Source organism: Parasteatoda tepidariorum, chromosome 9, assembly GCF_043381705.1.
Source record: "Parasteatoda tepidariorum isolate YZ-2023 chromosome 9, CAS_Ptep_4.0, whole genome shotgun sequence".
Lineage (NCBI taxonomy): Eukaryota > Metazoa > Arthropoda > Arachnida > Araneae > Theridiidae > Parasteatoda > Parasteatoda tepidariorum.
In genome coordinates, this window is record NC_092212.1 from 3905093 (window position 1) to 3926654 (window position 21562).

The window sequence follows — 21562 nt, forward strand, 5'->3', positions numbered from 1 at the left end:
TTATGTGTGTGTGAACTACTTTAAAAACATAATGCTGATTTATGTTTTTAGAATGGGTGCCGGTAAAAGAAACTATAAGGAATTTGACCAAGAAATTCAACTGAAGACGGGCAATTTCAGTACTTCGTTAAATCTGTTCCAAGACCCTTTGACTGGAAACGATTTTGATCAAGTAACTTTATTTCTTTTTTTTACCATTAAAATGTAAGCTTTATTGAAAATGGAACATTCTAAACTTTAAATATTCTTTGGTCACTAATAAGTTATTGTAACAAATAGGTCAAATTGCATTGCAAACTATAAAAATAAAATTTTCAGAAAGGTTGTTGCTTTATTGTTTGCATTGCTATAACTTAAAATGATTTATAGAAAACTTACGTTGCAGTATTAAATTGTGCTTACTTTTTGTGAAACATGGTTGAAATAAGTAATAGAATAAGATTAATAGATAATTTAAATTTTATGGAAATAATTTTCTTTCTTCTTCTTTATAATTATTATTGTTATTTCCCTTTTTGGTTGATGTACATGATAAAGTAAAATTGATTGTTTAAGCTAATGCAATTATTTTTGCCTTTTACTATTGTTGTTGTTTTAATTTTCCTTAGAATTTGAAAAAAAATTTCAGGAGGGAGAAAAAATCCCTCTTAATCTCATTTTGTGATAATGTATTTAAAGTGACCATAATTTGTGTTGTAATTTTAATTTTATTTAATCATTATTAGTTTTTATGTATAATCTAAATTCATTTAATTTCATTTTTTTTCTCTTTATAACTATGTTTTTTTGTTCAGGAAATACTTCTTTCATCTTATTGTCTGGAGAAAAACATGCCAGACATGTTTGCCTTATGGAAGGACATTTTTAATGAGTAAGTATAATTTTTTACTTCTCTATATTTCTGGTTAGTTTTTAACATTTCAAGCATATTTTAGCTGTGTGGAATAATTTCCTCATGTTATGAAAATGTGCAAATATTTGTCGAAAAATGCTTAAAATTTTAATATGTTAAGATTTTGTGGCTCAGCTTGCAGTAGGATTTAAAGGTACCATTTCTTAAGAATATCGGTAAAAATGTAGAACTATAACTTAATATTTTCTGCTTTACTAACGGCATAAGGAGCTCGAATTGGTATATTCAGGCAGCAAAAATGAGGCTTTAGAATTGATATCTTCCTCTTCGATGGACTCGTTTGTGATTCGGCTCCGTTGTGCATATTCCTTAATGATTATGGTTGGAAACTTTTACTTGCTACCACCATTCTTCTCATTTCTTCATTCCGAGACATTTCTTCTTTTTTGAACCTTCAAAAGGACATAAGTAGAGCTCATAGTGTTGATTAAAAAGTTTTCCGTTAGTTGCCAACTGGTTCCCCATTTTTTTAGTCAAAAATGCATTAAATGTGCCTTTTATTACACATTTTTTTTAAAGAAAAACAATTGAATTAGGATTTTGTCATATTTTGTAAATTGTTTTATTTCCCACTTGTTTCTTAACATTTTTCTTCATTTTAAAAATGAGGTTTGATGGTTGAGGTTTCAAATTATGATGTTTATCATAATTTGAAAAAGACTTCATAATCATAATAAAAATAAGCCTTACATTTATAGTATTGAAAGTTTTCTTGATCCTTTAAAATTTTCGATCTTTAAAAAATTAGCCACATGTTTAGAAAAGAGGACACTGTTTAAAATACTACAGCTGGCAATTGTCCATTAGAAAAATTTTATAAGTTTGTCCTACATCTCATTAATATTAACTTTATTTTAAAGTAAACCTTTACTTATTACTACAAAATGAAAAGTATTTTTTTTTTACTGCAGGGTTCATCTTGAAGATGGTGATCGTTTCACACAGTTGGTGAGACTGATTGCATCAGATATGGCCCAGGGGGTGTCCCATAGTGGCCATGCATATGCCATGAGAAAGGCCAGCAGCTACCTTTCACCTGTTGCTGCTGTCAGAGAAAAAACATCTGGCTTGGCTCAAGTAATCACACTTTTTATATTAGGTTATCTAAGAAATATTGATCTCTAAGTTAAATTTTACTATAAGTTTATTATAATTATATGCATTTGTTTAATATGGCATAAAGATTGCATGCATATCATTATATCCACTATTTAAATGGATCACATTTGAAATATACTCAAATATGATGTATCATTTGTTGCCTTTTAAGAGTAATGTGTAAAAATATTACCCCCCCCCCCAAAAAAAAAAAAAATTTTTTTTTTCTAATCTAAAAAATTTATGAACCAATAAAATAAGTTTTTTTTTATCATGTTCCAATTAAATTCAAATGAAGTATTTTTCTCTATTTTATTTAAAGATTCTATGACTTATATTCTTTTTTCTTTTAGTTTTGATTTTTTGTTTCTTTCAATGAAAAATTTTTTTATTGAATTTTTTGTTAGGAAATATTGGGTTTTGGAAGCAAATTAATTGTTTAGTATCAGTTAGAAACTAAAATTTTATCTTGTAAAAACTCAGTAAAATCAAAATTTGTATCGAAATTTTCACGAAAAAATTAGAATTTTTTTGTGTGAAATAGTGCGGGGATTTTAGTAAAGATAAAATACTTAAATGTGTTTATTAATTCCTAATATTTGGTTAATTTCATAACTATAAAGAAATGTATGTGATTTAATACAGAATAAAAATATCTGATACAATAATTATGCATTTTGTTCATTCATATCTAAAAAGATTTAGAGGGAAATATAATTTATAGTTCTTGAGAAAAATTTTTAAAAAGCTTTTTCTTCCTTTTTTATTTATTTTGATTTCCAATTATTTCCTTTTAGCTCATATTCTTGAAAAATTTGGCTGAAGCTTCTAACCATGATGAAATACTTCAAAAGATTAGGAAGTTAGCTGATAATTTATTTCACCAAAAAGTCAAAAGGTAACTATTTAATATTGCAGTACATGATGTTTTCTTTTTCGCTTTTTGTGCTTGAAATTATGATACAGCATATTTATTCATATAAGATATTTTTATTTATTTTTACAGACCTTCTTCAAAGTTTTTATTCTTTGTTTATTCCGTTGTATATTTTCAGATTACATAATATTCATAGTATAATTTTATGTTGCAAATTGAATAAGTTATTTACAATTCTTACTACGGAGTTTTTTTTTTAAGGCACTTGAATTCATAGGGCCAGCAGTAAATTTTAAATATTTTTTATTTTATTTTAGTTTGTCAAAAAATGAGAATGTCATTATCTTATGGAGAAAAAGAGTAGAAATTAAATGTTCATTTATTTTGCAAGTTGCGATGAAAAGAATTTTACAATGGTGCCATTCTACGATATGCTCTTCAGTATCTCTTATAATTTGTTTAATATGATTAAATACTTAACACGACAATTGCTGAAGAGATCAAATGTAATATGATTTTTCAAAAGATCCAACGATTGGACTGAGGGTGGGCAATTGGACATGAGAAGCCGTCTAACCCCTCAGTTCAACAAATTCAATTCAGATTATTATTGAATGTGTATTTGCTAACTGACGTTTAAAAGCATGGGGAAAAGTGGCAAGTTATTGAAAAATAATGCAGCAAAAAACTTTGCATTATTCACATTAAATTTTATATGATCTGGCTAAAGATTTAAGGCCAAAAAGTTTGTGGGAAATTAAAGTAAACCTCATAACGCTAGTGTTTAATGTGGTTGAATAAGGAAAGGTTTAAAACAGATTTTGATATTCTCTTGTTGTGGCATTGAACAATTATTAGCTATAAACTTGTTTTGAAATAAAAAGTTAAACGATACATTTATCAAGCAAAGAAATATTTATATTCGCTCTTTATAAAATTGAATAAAAATAAATTATCTGATTTATTTAAAGAGGGATTAGGAAAGATTAAAAAGGATTAAATTTATGAAATACGGAAAATTTTAAACCTAGTAAACATGTAATGACATCACATAGCCTGTCATCTTTTTTTCTTTTTAAATAACTAAATTTTTACTATATAAATTTCTTAAAATAATATCTCTATATTTTCAATGATAATAATCATAATTCTTCTAAAACAGAATATTAGAATAAAATATCGATTAAAAATAGGTTCTAAAAGCTTATCATATGGCATAAATTGTTTCATAAATTGCATAATTGTGTTCTAACAGGGTTGCCACATTATAGGGAGAATTGGGAAAACCTGTAAAATACAGGGAATTTAAGCATCATCTAAAATAACAGTTAAAATGCAGTGAATTTGATTTTTTTCCTTACATATTGAGAAAAAACAGGGAAATTTATTTATTATTTTTGTCTTTTAAAAATGCAGACTTTTTAAAGCACCGAGCTATATTATATTATTTCATTTCTTGTAACATTAATTGTTTTATGTTGAGTTGTTTTTTTTATCTCCAAGTTTTTCCAGTAACCAAAACTAGCGTAGTGATCCTAATATAGTTCTCAGAAGCGCAATGAATGTGTATTTCCTCTTAATATATTGTGTATTATATGTTTAGGGAAAAACACAGGGAACTTTTTTTACACATATGAGTAGCGACCCAGTAGTAATTTTATGTAAAGATATTTTTGGAGTTGAAATTGAGTTATAAAAAGAAATTCACTTAGCTTATTTCTTAAAATTAATTTGTTTTTTTTGAAAAAGTCAGGAGTTGTTTTCAATATTTTACTTACTATAAATAATTGCCAATAGCTTGAACTTCTGTGTTTATTAATGACCAAATTTAATATATTCTGCATGAATATATATTATATGTAAGAATGTATATAATTCTGTATGAAATGAATAGATAACACACAAAAGAAAATAGCTCTCTTGTGTAAATCTCACTTCATGACTATTGCTTATTTTACTGTTACTTACACAGGGTGCGTAGCATTTTTAAAAAGTGCTTAAGGGTGCTTATTTTTGATGTGCGTTTTTTAAAAAGCCTTAAATGTGCTTTTTCTATTCGGGGTTTGTAAAAAGTGCTTACCTTTCTATCTTTTAAAAAGAGATTTTTTCTTTGCTGTATCGATTGTTGTTCTAAATTACAAAAAATGCATGATTTTCCTCTGCAATATTTATCAGAAACTAGTTATTTTATCATGATTATGTAAAGTCTTTGAAAATGTTTTTGAATTTTATTGATTTTCTGTTTATAAATTAAGAACTTTAAAGGATAGAAATTTTTATTTTTTTATGACTGTCTTGATCCTAATTATATTTTTTTGGAAAGTGATTAAAAATACTTTTTGAGTGCTTAAAAGGGGCTTATATTATGTTGAAAAATCTGGCTACCCACCCTGTTACATTTATATAAACAAAGTCTGTCATTAGTACTCTTTTTCTTTGAATTTATATAGTAATCAGAACGGTCAAGCATTTCATAATTAAGAAAACAGCCTCCTACCGACATTTAAAAGTGATTTAAAGTATACTTCCCACAGCCTTATAAATAGTTTGATTTAAATTAGGTAGTTAATTTCAGTTATGTAAACTTTATTGATATCATTCATTTTGAATAATTTTGGTATTTTTTTCAATTCAGATTCGCCTTAAATGCTACTCCTAATGCTATGCCCAGTGCTTTCGATCAGCTATCAAGCTTTAACAAGGAAATTAGGCAAAGCAATGAAATTTCTAAAAATTATTCACCGGTAAGTTTTTTAAAAACTTTTTAATTAAATTGTACATATTTTAAGTTGTTTTTATCTTTGTTTTTCTCTACAAATCCTAAAAGGAATATTTTATTGTCATATATTCTTGGTTCTGTTAGATATGGTTTAAGTTTGAGAAGCACTAAAGGTTTAATTATCTTGAATGTACTATGTAGTTTGTGTTTTAGCTTGATTTTTGTGCTATTTTTTCATTTATTAAATTCTGCATTTATTTCATGCTAATCCTAACTCATATGGATAAAGAATAAAAACTATTTTCCTTTTTAACTTTGCGGTCTTTAAAGACTGGTAGTGCTTCAGAGATGAATTTAGGCTGACTTTTATAGATTTCCTTAAAGACTTGTTAATCGAGATTTATAGTATTTTTAACTTATTATTTTTTTATGCACGTGATTCTTTCACCCATTCAGTTAAAATCAGCTCTCATTCGCCTGAAATTAAAATTCTGTCTTAGGATTTTGTTCTATTATCCAACTTTACGTGAGTTTCAGTGTCAATATTTTCTGTTACTAGGTGCATTCATGCAGATAGATTGTTGGATATACTATTGATGATTGGGTCGGATTCGCCAAATTGTTAGTTTTTGTAATCTAGCTAAGCCACGGGATATCGTCGTAAAATATTGATGTTTTCCGTTTATCTAGTGTAGTAACATCTCTACACTTGTAAGGCAGTACTTTCATTACGAGAAAGGCCAGTTACTACTCATCTTTCTCCTTGCTTCTATATTAATTTATGTAGAATGCTCATTCATTTGTTATGGATCAATGACGCTGTATCTCTATGCTTAAATGGCCAAGACTTTATCGAAACCTTTGTTCCTTTTTTTCCTAGAAGCTTACTGCTATGTACATTTAGACATCCATGGAAGTAGAGTCTCTTCTTGGGCATGTGTCTTGTCACGTTATATTTAAAGTTTTATTTATTTTTTCATTCAGGTATCATAGTTATTCTTGAAAATTAATTTGTTTGAAAACATTTGCTTAATTTAATTACTGTGTATTTTACTCAGTCCGTATATATAATCCACAATTGGTGAAAAACTTACTAGCTCACATTATGCTCTTTCATCAGTTTGATCTCTATCTTTGTTGATTAGAATTAATCTGTAAATTTTATTTGAATGAAGTTAATCAGTAATCTTGGTTAAACTGTTAATTTACATCTCTGAAAACCTAACTTTTTTTCTAATGGTGATTTATAATTGAAAATTGACCATTGAAATTCTTTATTTTTCAAATTGCTCATACCTACATCTTTTATTTTTAAGAATCCTTGCTCTTTTCCTTCTATAGTTATTGATCTTCCTATAGTTATTGATATAGAGACTAAAATGTCCTTTGCTAGGAATCACTTTTAAGTACCCCTTCCCCTCCCCCGATAAAAAAAACAAACAACAACAACTTGGATGTTATTTCTTTTTGCTCTTATTCATCCCAATAATGATTGGTCTGTGATTGGTAACGATTTTAATTTGCATCCACTAATAAAAATTGCTTTTTGACTTCAAGAGTGAAAGTATTAATAAATGTGTGTATTTTGAAGTGTTTATTGTTACTTGAAGTTTGCCAATGAAGAAAAAATAAATTTTGAAAGTATGGTAATTAATCAAAATTTCTATCTCTAAAAATTTAAGGAAATAGAAATCTTACTGGAAAACCAATTTTTCATAGCCATACCTTAAAATTACTTTAAACTAAGAAACCTGTCTGTAAGCTTTCAATTTTTTTTTAATTGGTCTGCTTTTTTACCATTTTTTGTTCAGTACAAATTTTAATAAAATTCGTTAGATAAATAAATTCTAAAAGGGTTTTTCTATTTTGATCAATTGTAAAATAAAATAAGAAAGTAAAGTTTCGAGCCTCAATAATCCTGTCTAAGACGATGTTGTGTTCTCGTGGATTCAACTTACGTTGGTGACGCCATGGTCTGCGGGACTCCGCCGGTCACTTTTAATTTGCTGTTGATCATTCCCCAGTGGATCAAAACGTTATTCCTTATTGGTTAAACTAGAGAATTTAAGCCTTTGTTGAAGCCAATTATTTTGTAATCTTTTCTTTTCGTTGATCATTTGTCACTCTGCTTGTGAGAGTACATTGTGTTTGTCTATCAGTTTAATACACTTTTAAAATAAATTGCGGAAATTTCGTCCTTTATTTGTCCTGTTGACATACAGATGCAATGATATTCTTGAGACAATCTCGGCTGTCAAACTTTAAATTGCTTTCTGGTGTAGAAGACTCTGTTTTAAATGAATTATTTCTTTTTGTTACAGATGGATATCAAGAAAGTGAGAAACCAGAGATCACATTTTGTCTTGCCTTTGTCTGTAAATTTTATTGCGCAAAGTATTTTAACAGCTTCCTTGAACCATGAGCATTTTGGAAGGTATGCTTTCAATAGCTTTTACTTTATTATTGTTCTAAAGTACTTGGATTTGTTAGTGAAGATGATATTCTTTTGCTTGTGAAATGTTCTCATAATAAGTTAAATATTTCTTATGATTATATATTTTGGCTATTATAATAATTATGAAACATTAAAATAAGTTAAATATTTGCTATATGACTTTAGTTTCACATTTTTTCTCACTTTTATGGCTTATTCAGTGGGATGAGGATTTTATCAGAAATAATCAGGAGCTGGCATTCATTCCAAATTGAAATTTCTTTAATTATGTCCCAACATTAATAATGACAATATTGTTTGTCGCATCAAAACAGTTTTTATTAGGTTATTTTCTAATTTATTTAAATAGTATATTTTATACACCAGAAAATTTTACTAAAAGTAAGAAACATTTTTGAATTTGCCCAACTTCTGCTACTTATTGTGTATACTTGAGGAAATTCCCTGGAATTTGTATATTTGTAGGCATGTACAAGGGTGGGTATAAAAAAAATCAAATTATCTTAGTCAAGGTTCATTTATTTAACCCTCCCCTCTGGCTAAAATTGTGCAAGCATTTTTGTGTTATGCACTATTTTCTGACTCAATAACATGGATAATTCAATAAGATAATTTAATGTATTTAAAATTTATTCTAGTGCATTGTTATATTGACGAAAGATTTAGTCGATCAGCTTGTGGTAGCATTTAAAAGTTACAATTTCTTAACAAGAATAGCTATACAAAATGTAACTCAATATATTATTCTACCTCAATTTCACCAATGTTTGAATTTATTAATTGAGGGGGCAAAATGTTTCTATTTTTGTTTTTGTCCCCCCCTAGTATATACCATTTGGAATTTTCATTTGAAAAGATATTTTTATTTTTATTCAGAACAAATCTATTTTTGTTTATCTTGCTTCATTTTATTTGCATCCTAACATATATTCTTTTTCTTTTCAGCTTAAAAGTTGCAGCCAAATTATTGTCTTCTAAATATTTACATTCAGAAATTAGGTAAATTCTATTTCTAATCTAGTTGGTTACTATTATTTTTTTAAAAATATTTTTCTTTTTTTTTAATATGAAACAATATTATGTTTCGCACACTTCTAGAAAGATGTTCCAAAATAATTGAAGGAAAAATAAATTTTATTCTGTCATTAGTTTTGGAGTTATTTTATGGCAAAGTTGATTTTTTTCCCTCTGTGATTCAAATTAGCAAAAATCTATTAGCAGCAAAAGCAAATTATAAGCTTTTTTTTTCCAGCCACATATTCCTATGCCTAGAAATGAATAATGTCTCACACTTTGTTTAAATTTTGAATTAGTTTTGGAGTAATTATATTTTAACAGAATTTTTGTTTTAGATGCAAAGAAAAAATTAATCACAGCAAATTTAAATGTGCAATTACATGTTAGATAAGGAGGTATTGTCTAGCTAATTTTAATAATTGAGTAATAATTGTTAGAAAGATGCTCTGGTCTTTATTTCATCAAATATTTGAATTGTTACATTTGTGATGAGATTCTAAGTAAAACCTCCATTGTAAATAATATGAAGTATAAACCAAGATGAAAATGAAAAGTGCAAGCCAAGCAACTGGAAATGAATTGCATAAGTAGTTCTGCATGTTGATGATCCACAGTTAGTATTGAGTGAGGTCCTAAAAAAGAATGTACATAGGAAATAAAGGTTAGTTTCCATAGGCATAATGTAAACCAGTTTCCCAAGGGTTGATATAAGCCTTCTTCATAAAGGAAAAAGCAATCTTTAGAGGCATATCAGCAGAGGATCTTTTTGCATTGGGCCATTCCTGTAATTAGGGGAGAAGAATGGATTGGTTTCACTTTTTTATTGATGGTTGGTCTTTTGTTGCACTATTTTTTTAACAGCACTGTACTATTTATTAAGATTTTCCTTTTAGAATTCATTTATATGATGCATGTTGATTATATCTGCTGTTAACATATTTTGACGTAGAACGTAAAAATGAAATGGCAGTTGGCGTGATGCAGTGGGATCAACCAACAACCAGTTTGTTTCTATATTTACTCTAGATAATAAAAAGCCTAAAGTTTCATTTAAGCAAAGTTTATTAATTATTTTAAATTGGACAGCAACATACTAGACAAGAACTATGGCGACCTCATTTCAGCAATCTAAAAACATCAATGCTTCAATCATAACAATCACAGTTTTCTCTAGACAGTTCAGCATGTCCTCATCTGGACCTTGCGCCACTAAACCCTACATTCAATTCAATTCAACTCTAGACAGTTCAAACACATATGTTACAAGTTCAAGCGACATAGCTCATGTCTGTCACTTTGCTTCTTTTGTGCATGCGTTGAATCTTTGTACATCTGATGCCCTTTAAAATCTGGGTATATTGCTCTCTCCATTAGTTGTTTTTCTGATGTAACATCTTGTTATGAGGAATTTCCCACGTTAGTTACATATTCAGGAACCGGACTTCTTCACTATTCTATATTCTTTAGCCCTAATTTAGAATTTATTTTTCAAATTTTACTCTTCAAAGTAAATTTCTTTAATGGTTTTTATTGACAAATAACGGCGTTATTATTAGCAAAATTAAAGTATATTATGTGTTCTATTTTCTAGTTTCGAATTAATTTTTCAAATCTTGTGCTTTAAAGTGAATTTCTTTAATGGTTTTTTTGAAAATTAAAGGCGTTATTATAAGCAAATTAAAATACATTATGCGTTCTATTTTTTCATTGTAATTGTGCACATTTACATGATATTATCTTATTATAAGCATTCTATATATCCTTATACATAGCATTTGTGTGGGGAAATAATTTTTTTGAATAATTTATTCTCTTTTCATCTTTATATAGAGAAAAAGGTGGTGCCTATGGGGGTGGTGCTAAATTAAATACAGAAGGTCATTTCAAATTCTATTCTTATAGGTAAGAATTTTTAATTTTTTGTTTCGTTTAAGTACATGTTAGATTTATTGTTTGGCATGTTTTGTTTCTTATACTAAATGTTATGTAACATATTATTATGTTAAAAAACGTTGCTTTAATATTAATCAACAATTTAATAATTAATTATTTCTGTCAGCCTTAATATTTATCAACAAGCACATACTGGAAATTAATCTTTTATTTTATATTGCCGTGAATAATCTAATTGTTTATAATTCTTTTTACGTCAAAATTGCTCAAAATAGATTAAAAAAAAGACACACATTTTAAAACATTTTTATATTTTACGTTGAATAAATATAATTAAATTAGTAAATATAGATTTTTTAATGTTCTATTGTAATTTTTATTTAAATATTGACCCTGAATGAAAGTATTATGAAATTTTAATCTCTGTTTTAAAAATCTCTTGAAAAATTGAAGCATATAATTTATTATATTTTCATCTTTAAGGAAGGCAAATGTCTGGGGGAGCAGAGTTCTTAACTTATTTTTCTGTTAATCTTGTTGGGTTTCCTTTCTTTATCTTGTTGGGTTAATCTTGGTGAGTTTTTGGGTATTTTGAATTTAAATTACTGTATTTCAAAATGAGTAAAACTTTAAACTGTCAAAATTACCGTAACTACATCAATACTACGCCTATGATAACTGGAATTATGTGTTTTAAATTACACTGATAAGCAATGAAATCAATACCAAAGTGCTAATTCTGAGTAATGAAAAAAATTTTAAAATTAAAATCCACAAATCAAATTGAAATGTTTTTAGCTTACATAATAAAATTATTACTTTTTACTGAATTTTTTTGTTAATTTAAAAAAAAAAAAAATTTTTTTTTAGTGTTTTTGTTTTGTTAGAAGCATGAAACTCAGCCATAGGAAAAAACAAATGTACATTTTTCCCCCTTAAAAAGTGGTGAGTATTGTATTTTAAACACTGGTGAGTTGTAACTTGACCAATGAATATAAACCATTTAAATGTATAAATAGCCGTAAATAGGAAACTTTCACTTCTAAGCAAATGAAAATTACATAACTTAAGAAAGAAATTGAATATTCTTCTCTAAATACAGTCTGCACTTTTTTGTACGAACCCATATCACTGGACTCTTCAACTGTTAACGACCGATCCCGACACATAAAGTCTCGTTTGCCATTTCAAAGACACAATGTGATTTTAATCCACATTAAAATGTCCAACCTAAACCATTCATTCCAATACAGCATCCAAAGTTTTTAATCCCAGAAAATCACTGCCTATATGTATAACATTTTCCCATTAACTTTAAATCAATGGGTAGCAAAAAATCTCTTTGAATGTTACCATTTAATGAATGTTAAATATCTTGAATTCTCTATGAATAAAGAAAGAGTGACAGGACCACTTATATTCTTATCCTTCCCATCTATGATAAAAAACATGATAGTTTTTGTTAAATTAAGACCAACTCATGTTTTATTTCCTATAATTATGCATTGCTACCTACTCTGCTGGATTTTCCAGTAGAGTAGGCACGTCCGACACGTTATATCAAGCATTGCCTATTTAATGTGATATCATCTAACATTTAAATCACTGTTGTTTGTTTTTTAAGGGATCCAAATGTTGACAAGACTCTAAACAGTTTTTCTGCTGGAATCGATTGGCTCATCGATGGTTCCTATTCTGCTCAAGATATCAACGAAGCTAAACTGGGTGTCTTTAGTGAAGTGAGCAACCATTCATTGTTTCTTATTTTATTCATTTTTTTTAATTGATTGATTTTAGAAAGTAGTTCATTGGTGAAGTTTTAAATCTGGACATAAGTTTGGATATAGCTTGAAATGCTGCGTCCATTTTTGTAACCGCTCATTTCGAGCTATATCCAGATTTAAAAGCTCACCAACGAGTTAATATTTATATCCGGATATGATACTCTTCTGTTCAAAGAAGAGATTCTCATCTTATAAGGAGAATAATTTTTTGTCTCAGTTTTTATTTTTGTTCCATATTTTATTTTATAACTGGTGTTGAACAGCCATCCTAATTTATAGTTTACAACTTCTAAGTTTAACTCATAGCTATATTATTTTGAACCCAATCGAGAAGACAAAACTTTTGGATCAAGTATTAGGAAAAATTTGCCTTCATGGAGGACTTTATGAGGGAACTATCCCGCATTTCCATTACAGGGACAGGGAAACCGTGTGTGGTTAGCCTGTCTGCAAGGGGACTTTAACCTGTGATCCGCCTACCACGGAGGATATTATTCTTTAGCACAGTGGACTAAGCAACTCCGGTGCAGAATTCCTATTGATCAGCCATAGTTGGAATTCAAACCAAGGTCATCCGATTGGAAAGTGCACGCTCTATCCCCTGAGCCACCACAGCTCTTTTTTGTCTCATTGTAAGATTTGAAGAATAACTTCTAGTTTTCACTTACTGTACATTTTCTCAAAATGCAAGGCTCTTTATATCACTGATTAAGACCAGCTTAACTTGAGTACTTATATTTTCAATCATTAGGAACACTGTTCATGAATTCACTGAAATTTACATTAATGAACTTTATTAATTTTTAAAAGATTCAGAGCATTCAGAACTTTGACTTTTGTGTTAGATTTTTTTATTCAGTCTAATTTTGTAGTATTAAAATTTTTTAATGTAAAATTGCTTAGAGTTAAAGATGCTGTTAAAATGTTGTTTATAGATTGATGCACCAGTTGCCCCTGGATCAAAAGGCATGAGTCTGTTCCTCAGTAAAATCGACCATGAAATGAGAGAAGCCCTGAGGCAGCAAATATTCAAATGTGATAAAAATTCTATTGTAGAAGCTACAAAAAGGTAACAAAATGCATTTCCATTTTTTTGTGAAATGATTCTTCAAATTATTCCATTTATTTAATTCTGGGTCAAGAAAAAAGGTTTCTTTAAACCTTGTTTTTTTTAACGATTTGTTAAATAAAAAGTATACATAAAAAGTAGTAAAATATATAGTAGTGAAAGTAAGTATAAGTGAAGTAAAAGTATGTATAGTTACGGAAATGTATTTTTTGTGTGCCTATTTTGCTAAAATTATGTATAGTTTTTTTTATGGAAAAAAAAATTAATAGAATTTTGCTTTCATAGTAGCGATTTACAGCTATGTGTAACCTAATGTGCATAAAAATTTTGACTTGATCTTAAATTTAGTTTTTCTTTATTTTGAAGTACTCTTATTTAATATTTTATTCATGCAAAATCTATTTAAAACTATCTGTGGCAAATTAATATATTGTAGTCAAAAACTCTTTTATAGCAAGAACACCAAAACCAAATTAATTTGTTTGCTACTCGTAAAATTTGTTGAAAATAAATATATTTTTTCATCATACTTTTCCATTAGAAGCATTTAGTGAAAATTGTGTGAACATTCCCAATTAAGATATTTAACTGTTTTTTCTATTTATGAAGTCTGACTATTAAATAACCGGACTGTGCATACCGTTAGAGTTAATGTGGAGGAGAAGGAATGGAATGTAGTTGATCTTGATACTCTCAGTGCAGATGGCGCACTGTCCGATCCTCTGTTTTTTTTTTTACTTTGTTTCTTATCCCAATCATTTGATTCTTCCTCTAATTCGCGAAATTCCGCGAATCTCAAGACCGTTGATTCACAGACTTCCACAAACGAATAATTCATATTCGGACAAAATTCATAAAAGACATTATTGTATTCAAGTGTCGTGATCATGATCAGCTAAAAATTTATGAGTGCTTTAATTTGAAATTTTTTGAGAACTAGCTAAATGCTTTAAATTGCAAAAAGAGGTTGTTAAAAGAGCATGTTACGTTGTGAAATTTTTGACTAGCACGAGAGATTAAGGCTGATGAATCTCTGGTCAACTTGTGAATTCAAGAACTGATAAAAACATAAAAAAAAATTTATGAAATCATGCGTGAAGACCAAGTATTTTGATGCCCTCAGATATTATAAACATTGGCAGGGGCGATAAGAAATATTTTGATGGATGACCGAGGATTTGTACAAGACTGAAGTTTTCGCAAAACTATTCCTAAAAACCTGACGTGCGAATTAAAAATGAACACCGAAAAATATTTGCTTTGACATCAAGGAATGCTTCACAGAAAGTTCTGATTGAAAATGTCATCACATGTGATGAAACTTGGATTTTTCATTACAACCCTGAAACTAAACCGCAATCCATGCACTGGAAAACCCTCACATCGAATGAGCAAGTCCAAGAACATTAAAAAATAACAAGAATGCTGAATCTATTCCATCATCTAGTTTTTGAATTGCATAAAAGCTAATAAGACAATTTTTTAAATCCATTGATTGATAAAGATTGAACAGGAATTTATCAATTATCTATTTGAATTTATCAGTGCTGGTTAGTAGGGATAATTCACTAATTAATTTCTAGCAACAAGCTGAAATTTGAAAATACATCTAAATGTTAAATTGTTTACATTTTAATATTAAAAAAACACACACACACTTAATTTAGTGGCTCCTAGATGTTATGTATGGTAAGTTTGTAAATATTGAGTTATGGCTTTTTGTTTTTGAACAGTATCATTAAAAATACTTTGAATACAGCAAGTTAATTCGAATCAAGTTTTTATATAAAATATTTAAGTTTTTTGCTTCTTTGTCTTTGAAAATTAAGGGATACAAAAATATCAAACTTTTTAATTTTAGGTATCTGAAAAACTCAGAAGACATAGGCACAGTATTAATAGGTCCAGAAATTGAGAATTCACAATCAAAATGGTCTAAAATATAGAATTGTATATAATGTATATATTTTAATAAAGTGTTTTTAGCTTATAAAAGCTGATTTCTTTTATTTCCATCATATTGATTATTTCAATTATGCTGAAGAATCCATCCACATAAGATACTATTTTCTTTAAGTATATATATACAGGGAGGGTGTTTATAAATTTCCGGACCCATTTTGATGTTTAATAACTAATAAAATAATGAAGATATAAACAAACTTATGGCATTTATTGATGGAATAACTCATATATTTTCCTTTTCAGGTTTGAATATCTTTACTTTTGTAAATATCGTCTGCATGTGGGGTTAATTTCAGATAATTTCATTTTCCAGTCTAAATATCTGTACTTTTCTAAATGTCGTCTGCTTATTAATTGCATTTTTGTCTCTTTTGTTTTTGGCAACTATTGCAATGTTATGTTCACTTTTGATGTGTTTGTTCTATGTAGTACTTTTCTATGTGATGTTTTATTCAAGCGGATACTAAGGAGAATGCATACACCACAAGAGAAAGCACAGATTTTATGGTGGTTCATAGAAACGAATAGTGCAAGCACAGAGAAATTGCAGTAGAGTTCACCAAAAAGATCTTCCATCCAAAAGCAGCATCTTGCGGTGGAAGAAGAATTTTTTAGAAACTGGAAGTCTCGCAGATAAGAAACGTTCCGGATGTCCTTGCACAAGTGATTTTTACGTTGAGTGTGTCAGACAGACATTTTTGGACAATCCTAGAAGATCTGTGAGATCAGCGGCAAGAGAATTGGATATGCCAATTTCGACGGTGTACAAGGTTATTAAGAAACAATTAAGACTGCATGCATACAAAGTTCAAGGTTTGGAACTGAACGATAGGCCTAGGAGGATGGCGTTTGCAACAGATATGGTAGGAAGGATAGAAGATGATGCTGATTTTCTGAAGCGCATAATTTTCTCCGACGAAGCATCCTTTCATGTTTCTGGTATTGTTAATCGCCATAATGTGTGCATATGGGGATCTGAAAACCCCCATGAATACCGTGAGACACAAAGGGATTCCCCAAAGGTTAATGTGTGGTGTGGACTGATGCATGACCGAGTCATTGGGCTTTTCTTTTTACTGAAAAGACGGTCTCATCAGTCGTATACTTAGACATGTTGGAAAATTTCGTATTTCCACAACTAGAAGAGCTTCAGACACATGTCTTTTTACAGCAAGATAGTGCACCAACTCATTGGGGTATCATCGTTCATAGTTCTTTGAATGACCATTTTACAGGAAGATGGATTGGGCGAGGAGGTCCAATTCCATGGCCACCCAGATCACCTGATGTAACGCCGCTGGACTTTTTTCTTTGGGAATTTATAAAGGACAATGCTTACAGGAGGATCGTGTTGAACATTGATGACCTAAAAGCCAGAATTACAACCGCAATAGCCTCTGTGGATGCCGACATGCTGGCCACTACCTGGCGTGAAATTGACTATCGACTTGATGTACTCCGTGCAACGAAGGGGGCACATGTGGAAGTTCATTGACAAGGGTCATGAAACTTTTTGAGTCTATCTAACCATTTATGTGTGTAGATCTAATCTATCTTTATNGCTTCAGCAGTAGGAGAATGACCTATATAAACATCAGATATAGTGTTTTATTCAGTACATTTCAGCTGCTATAAAGTAATTCTAAAAAAAAATTTAAAAAAAAAAAAATATATATATATATATATATATAAAGATTAATGAGCAGAAGAAAATTAAAGTATTAAAAAGCCGGAAAAGAAAATAATGAAAACATGAAATCTCTTCATCAGCTCTCACGATTAGATCTGCAAAAAGGAATGCTTTCTAATATTGTATCAATATAGCTGAAGTAAAATCTATCCATACAATAGTGTGAGGAGCACTTAAAAAATTGAAATGAAAATGGAACACATTAAGTAAAAAATATATATGAAATAAAACTTATCAAGCAAAAAAAAGAAAATACAGAACAAAACATGAAACGTTTCAAACACTGATTAAAAGGTTATGTGGTTAATATTAAAAGTAGTTTTGCAGTTAATAAAATTAAAAAAAATGATTACCATGAATAACTTTTGGTGTAATCGTTTATTTTTAGGTCTTAATGGTTCATTAATGGTAATAAATGGATGAGTTCAAAACGATGATAACTAGTGTAGTTGATATTATTATAAGTTACAGTATCTGACACCAAAATGTACTTTCTCTCAATAAACATACCTGCATTTCGATGGATTTCTGACCCCAAAAATATAGGATGTTGCCGCAGTCTAAGTAATATGGTCTCAATACTTAAGTCAGGAAAACTGTCCAAAATTTAGTATTTCATTGTATCTCGAGAATTTTTTTTAGCTATGTGAAAAGTTTTTGCTTGTAATTAAATAAAAAATTCGTTTTTTCAAAGATAATTTGGTTCAAAAAGAAATTTTTAATAAGTGTATTATTTAATAAAATTTTATTTATTAACATTCGAAAATTGTTTGAATAGTAAGGTATAACTTTTTACACTATTTTGAAGAATGTAATTTTTCATTACAAAATACAAATTTTGCGTGAAATAGTTCGTGAGAAATTGAATTTTAAGAATGCAATTTTTTTTTCTGCTTGCAAAAAATAAAAAAGTCGCATCAATTTAAAAGAAAAGAAGAATTTAATAAAAACAGAGAGATGGTTTAATAGTTATTCTTTTTTTGAAAAGTTAATCAAGGTAAAAAAAAAAGCAACCGGATTAAGGAAGGTTACCATGAATAATAAATCGCAGTCTTATAAATTTTGGTAAAAATGAAAAGTACAGAATTCGATTTATACAAAACCGGATTTTGTCCCAATTTGAAGTTTCGCAATGATTTCGTTAACTAGAAGATCAGTTGAAGGAAACTGGATAACAACTGGAACTGATCGTTAAAATCGGCGATCTAGGATTCGACATATAAGGCTGTTTTTCGAAAGCTCCGTCTTCATATGAAATTATGTTATTTTTATAATTGCTATGAGTTTGCAATCGTTACTCATGGCTGTTAGATCATGTTTAGCTTATCTTAAGCCAGCTCTATCCACGCTTATTTTAAAAATGGCACAAGAGGTCAATATGGAAAAAAGCCATAGTTTAATGAAAATGAAAAGCGTTTATGGTCTAAATTTTTAATATTTAAAAACGTACGCCAATGCTGCAACACCTGGGCTCATAGAATTTTGCAAAAACAGAAAAAAGAAGTAATTTTGATAATTTTCATCTAGGGGAAAAATGTCATCAAATTGGGGATTTTTAAAAAAGTTAAGTAATTTTAAAAACTAGTGGGCTGCGCCCCCTGCTCGCAAACGCTCGCCAACCCCCGAAAATTGCTACGCAATGTTATATGGTTTGCCCCGCAAACCAAGCTCGCTTCGCTCGCTACTAACTTAGGTACATTGCAAATGCACAAAATTCTAAGAATTCAAAACAATCATTCAAATCCATATAACAACTTTTTTTTCTAAAAAAAATTACATCTTTTTAGTAAGTACTGAGTCCTTAAAATAAATTTGAATTCAAATAAATGACATGTAATTCGTTAAATCTATTAGAAATGTGCTATAGTATAAAATCTTAAGATAAAATTTCTAAAACTGATATCTCTTTAAAAAGATTAAAATTTCGGCTATAATTAAGTCTATTAAAAATTTAAATAAGTGAATTGCAATGGAAAAACCTGCATAAACAAATAAATTCTAGTAAAACAAATAAATTCGTGATATGAATCAAAAATTGTCAAATAAATTCGTAATACATAAATTCGTGAAAAAAACCAAAATAGAGATCTATCGACAAAGACTTCTGCCTAGCTTATGCTCTCCCTGGTTATTTCAGTTTCCGTTTTTAAAAGAGCTATATGTTGAGCCATCTTAGCTAGATTTGGCATGTGACATATTTAGCGGCAATTATTGGTTGATTTTCTAGCGTTGCCATTCGGAGAGTTGTAATGAGGCTTTTTTTTATCGCCGTGTAAGAGAAATATATATATAGATATTTAAGTTATTTGTGCAATATTTAGAGAAACAAGCATGCTTTAAAACCAATTTAATTTCAAATATTTTGTTGATAAATTAAAAAATCTATTTCGCTAAAATCTCAATTTTGATTAATTTTATTGTGTTTGTCATTAATTGTGGAGGATTGAAGGCAATTCATTCTTTTTCAAGGATGTTTATATGTTTTAAAAACTGATATTTTAATTAACATTTAATGGTAACTATTCATTTTAATTCTAATGCAAAATACTCAAAAGTTACACGCGCTTTGAAGATAAAGAAACTAATCAATTTTTTCGTATTTCTTAGGAAAGATAAAAATGTAAAGCCTCTAACATCCAAGAAGTATCAGATGTTGAATAATATTGAAAATTGAAGATAATAAGCTATTATTTGTTTTGCTGATAACAAATACATGACACATATCTACAAGAAAAATGCGTAAATGAAAAACAAATATTAAGAATTTCACACGAACAAGATGGGGGGTGAGATATGAAGCCAATTCAAGTATAAAAATTAAAAAAAAAAAAAAAAATTCTCCCAGTTAACTTCATGACTTTGAGTATGTTGAACTTATTTAACGCGTTGTTTCAATTTTTAATTTGTTTGCTCGTTGTTTCATCCGGTTTGGAAGTTGTTGTTGCACGTCGATTACATGTTAAAGACTTACAGTATGAAAACACCCAAAAGAAAATTGACAGTTACTCTTCTGGAAAAATTCCAGAAAATGCCCGTAAGTATAATCTGGGAAATGTTATATTTTTTATGTAAACTAATATTGATATTAAAAGATAAACTGTTTTTTCTTCTTCGAAATCTATGCACCATAATTATGAAGCATAATTTATCTTCTTTAAAATGGGAGCTTGAGGAACTAATGTTTAACCACGTTGTTTAGACCTTAACAACACTTTATCAATTCCTTTTTAGGAAGCGCGTTAATGGTTAACATGTGAAACCGTTAATTAGAGGCATTTATAACCCTTCTACCATTAAAATTAAAATACGTGTAAGCTGAAGAAACTAATGGTTAAACCATGAATTGTATCCAAGACCTTAACACGCTTTATCAATTCCAGTTTAGAAAGTGGGAGCTTTTTTTAGTTCCTCTTTAGAAAGTGGAAACTTGTGGCATTAATGGTTAACCTGTGAATCCGTTAATTAGAGGCATTTATAAACTCTTCTTCAATTATAATAAGTGGAAGTTTGAGGAATGGTTGATCCATGAATATGTATCCGAACCATTAACAACCCGTCTTCAAGTCATCTTAAAATAGAAACTTGAGGGAACTAATGGTTAATCCGTGAATGCGATAATAACAATCTGTCTTCAATTCCTCTTATAGGGTGGCTTCAGAAACTAATAGTTGACCTGTAATTGAAACTATATAGCAGGGGTGGCCAACTTGCTGCTTGCGAGCCGCATGCGGCTCTTTGAACGATTATTTGTGGCTCTGGATAAATGTACCCGAGTTCCATTTTTGTGCTTTTATATTTTAATATTTTTCTGAACCCATTTGAAATTAACATAGTTCAAGGTGAGTTTTCCATTTCCAATATAATTATGACCCAAAAAGCACCTGAAGAATTAGAATTAATAGAGATGCAAGACGATCAAGCTCTACAATTAAAAAATATAAATCGTGATCGATTTCTGAATTTTGGAAATTTGTACCAGAATCGAAGTATCCTGAACAAAAAAAGGCTGCTTGTCGAATTATTTCAATATTCGGAACAACGTACTTATGTGAATCATTTTATTCTACTTTAAAATTCGTGAA

The 21562-nt window shown here is 29.1% G+C and overlaps 1 protein-coding gene across 3 annotated transcripts in view; it reads left to right on the forward strand.

The window, feature by feature from the left end:
* The window catches only part of LOC107446747 (presequence protease, mitochondrial), a 43901-nt gene extending 28081 nt beyond the window's left edge, over positions 1-15820 (forward strand). For all 3 annotated transcript variants that reach the window (XM_016061490.3, XM_016061491.3, XM_071186032.1), the window contains 11 exons: positions 52-172; positions 795-871; positions 1825-1990; positions 2809-2909; positions 5524-5632; positions 7929-8041; positions 9008-9061; positions 10910-10981; positions 12597-12711; positions 13692-13825; positions 15687-15820. In XM_016061490.3, coding sequence (XP_015916976.1) covers positions 52-172; positions 795-871; positions 1825-1990; positions 2809-2909; positions 5524-5632; positions 7929-8041; positions 9008-9061; positions 10910-10981; positions 12597-12711; positions 13692-13825; positions 15687-15771 — 1147 coding nt within the window. In that variant the 3' untranslated portion in view covers positions 15772-15820. The remainder of the gene's footprint in view (positions 1-51; positions 173-794; positions 872-1824; positions 1991-2808; positions 2910-5523; positions 5633-7928; positions 8042-9007; positions 9062-10909; positions 10982-12596; positions 12712-13691; positions 13826-15686) is intronic.
* Positions 15821-21562: the final 5742 nt, after the last annotated feature.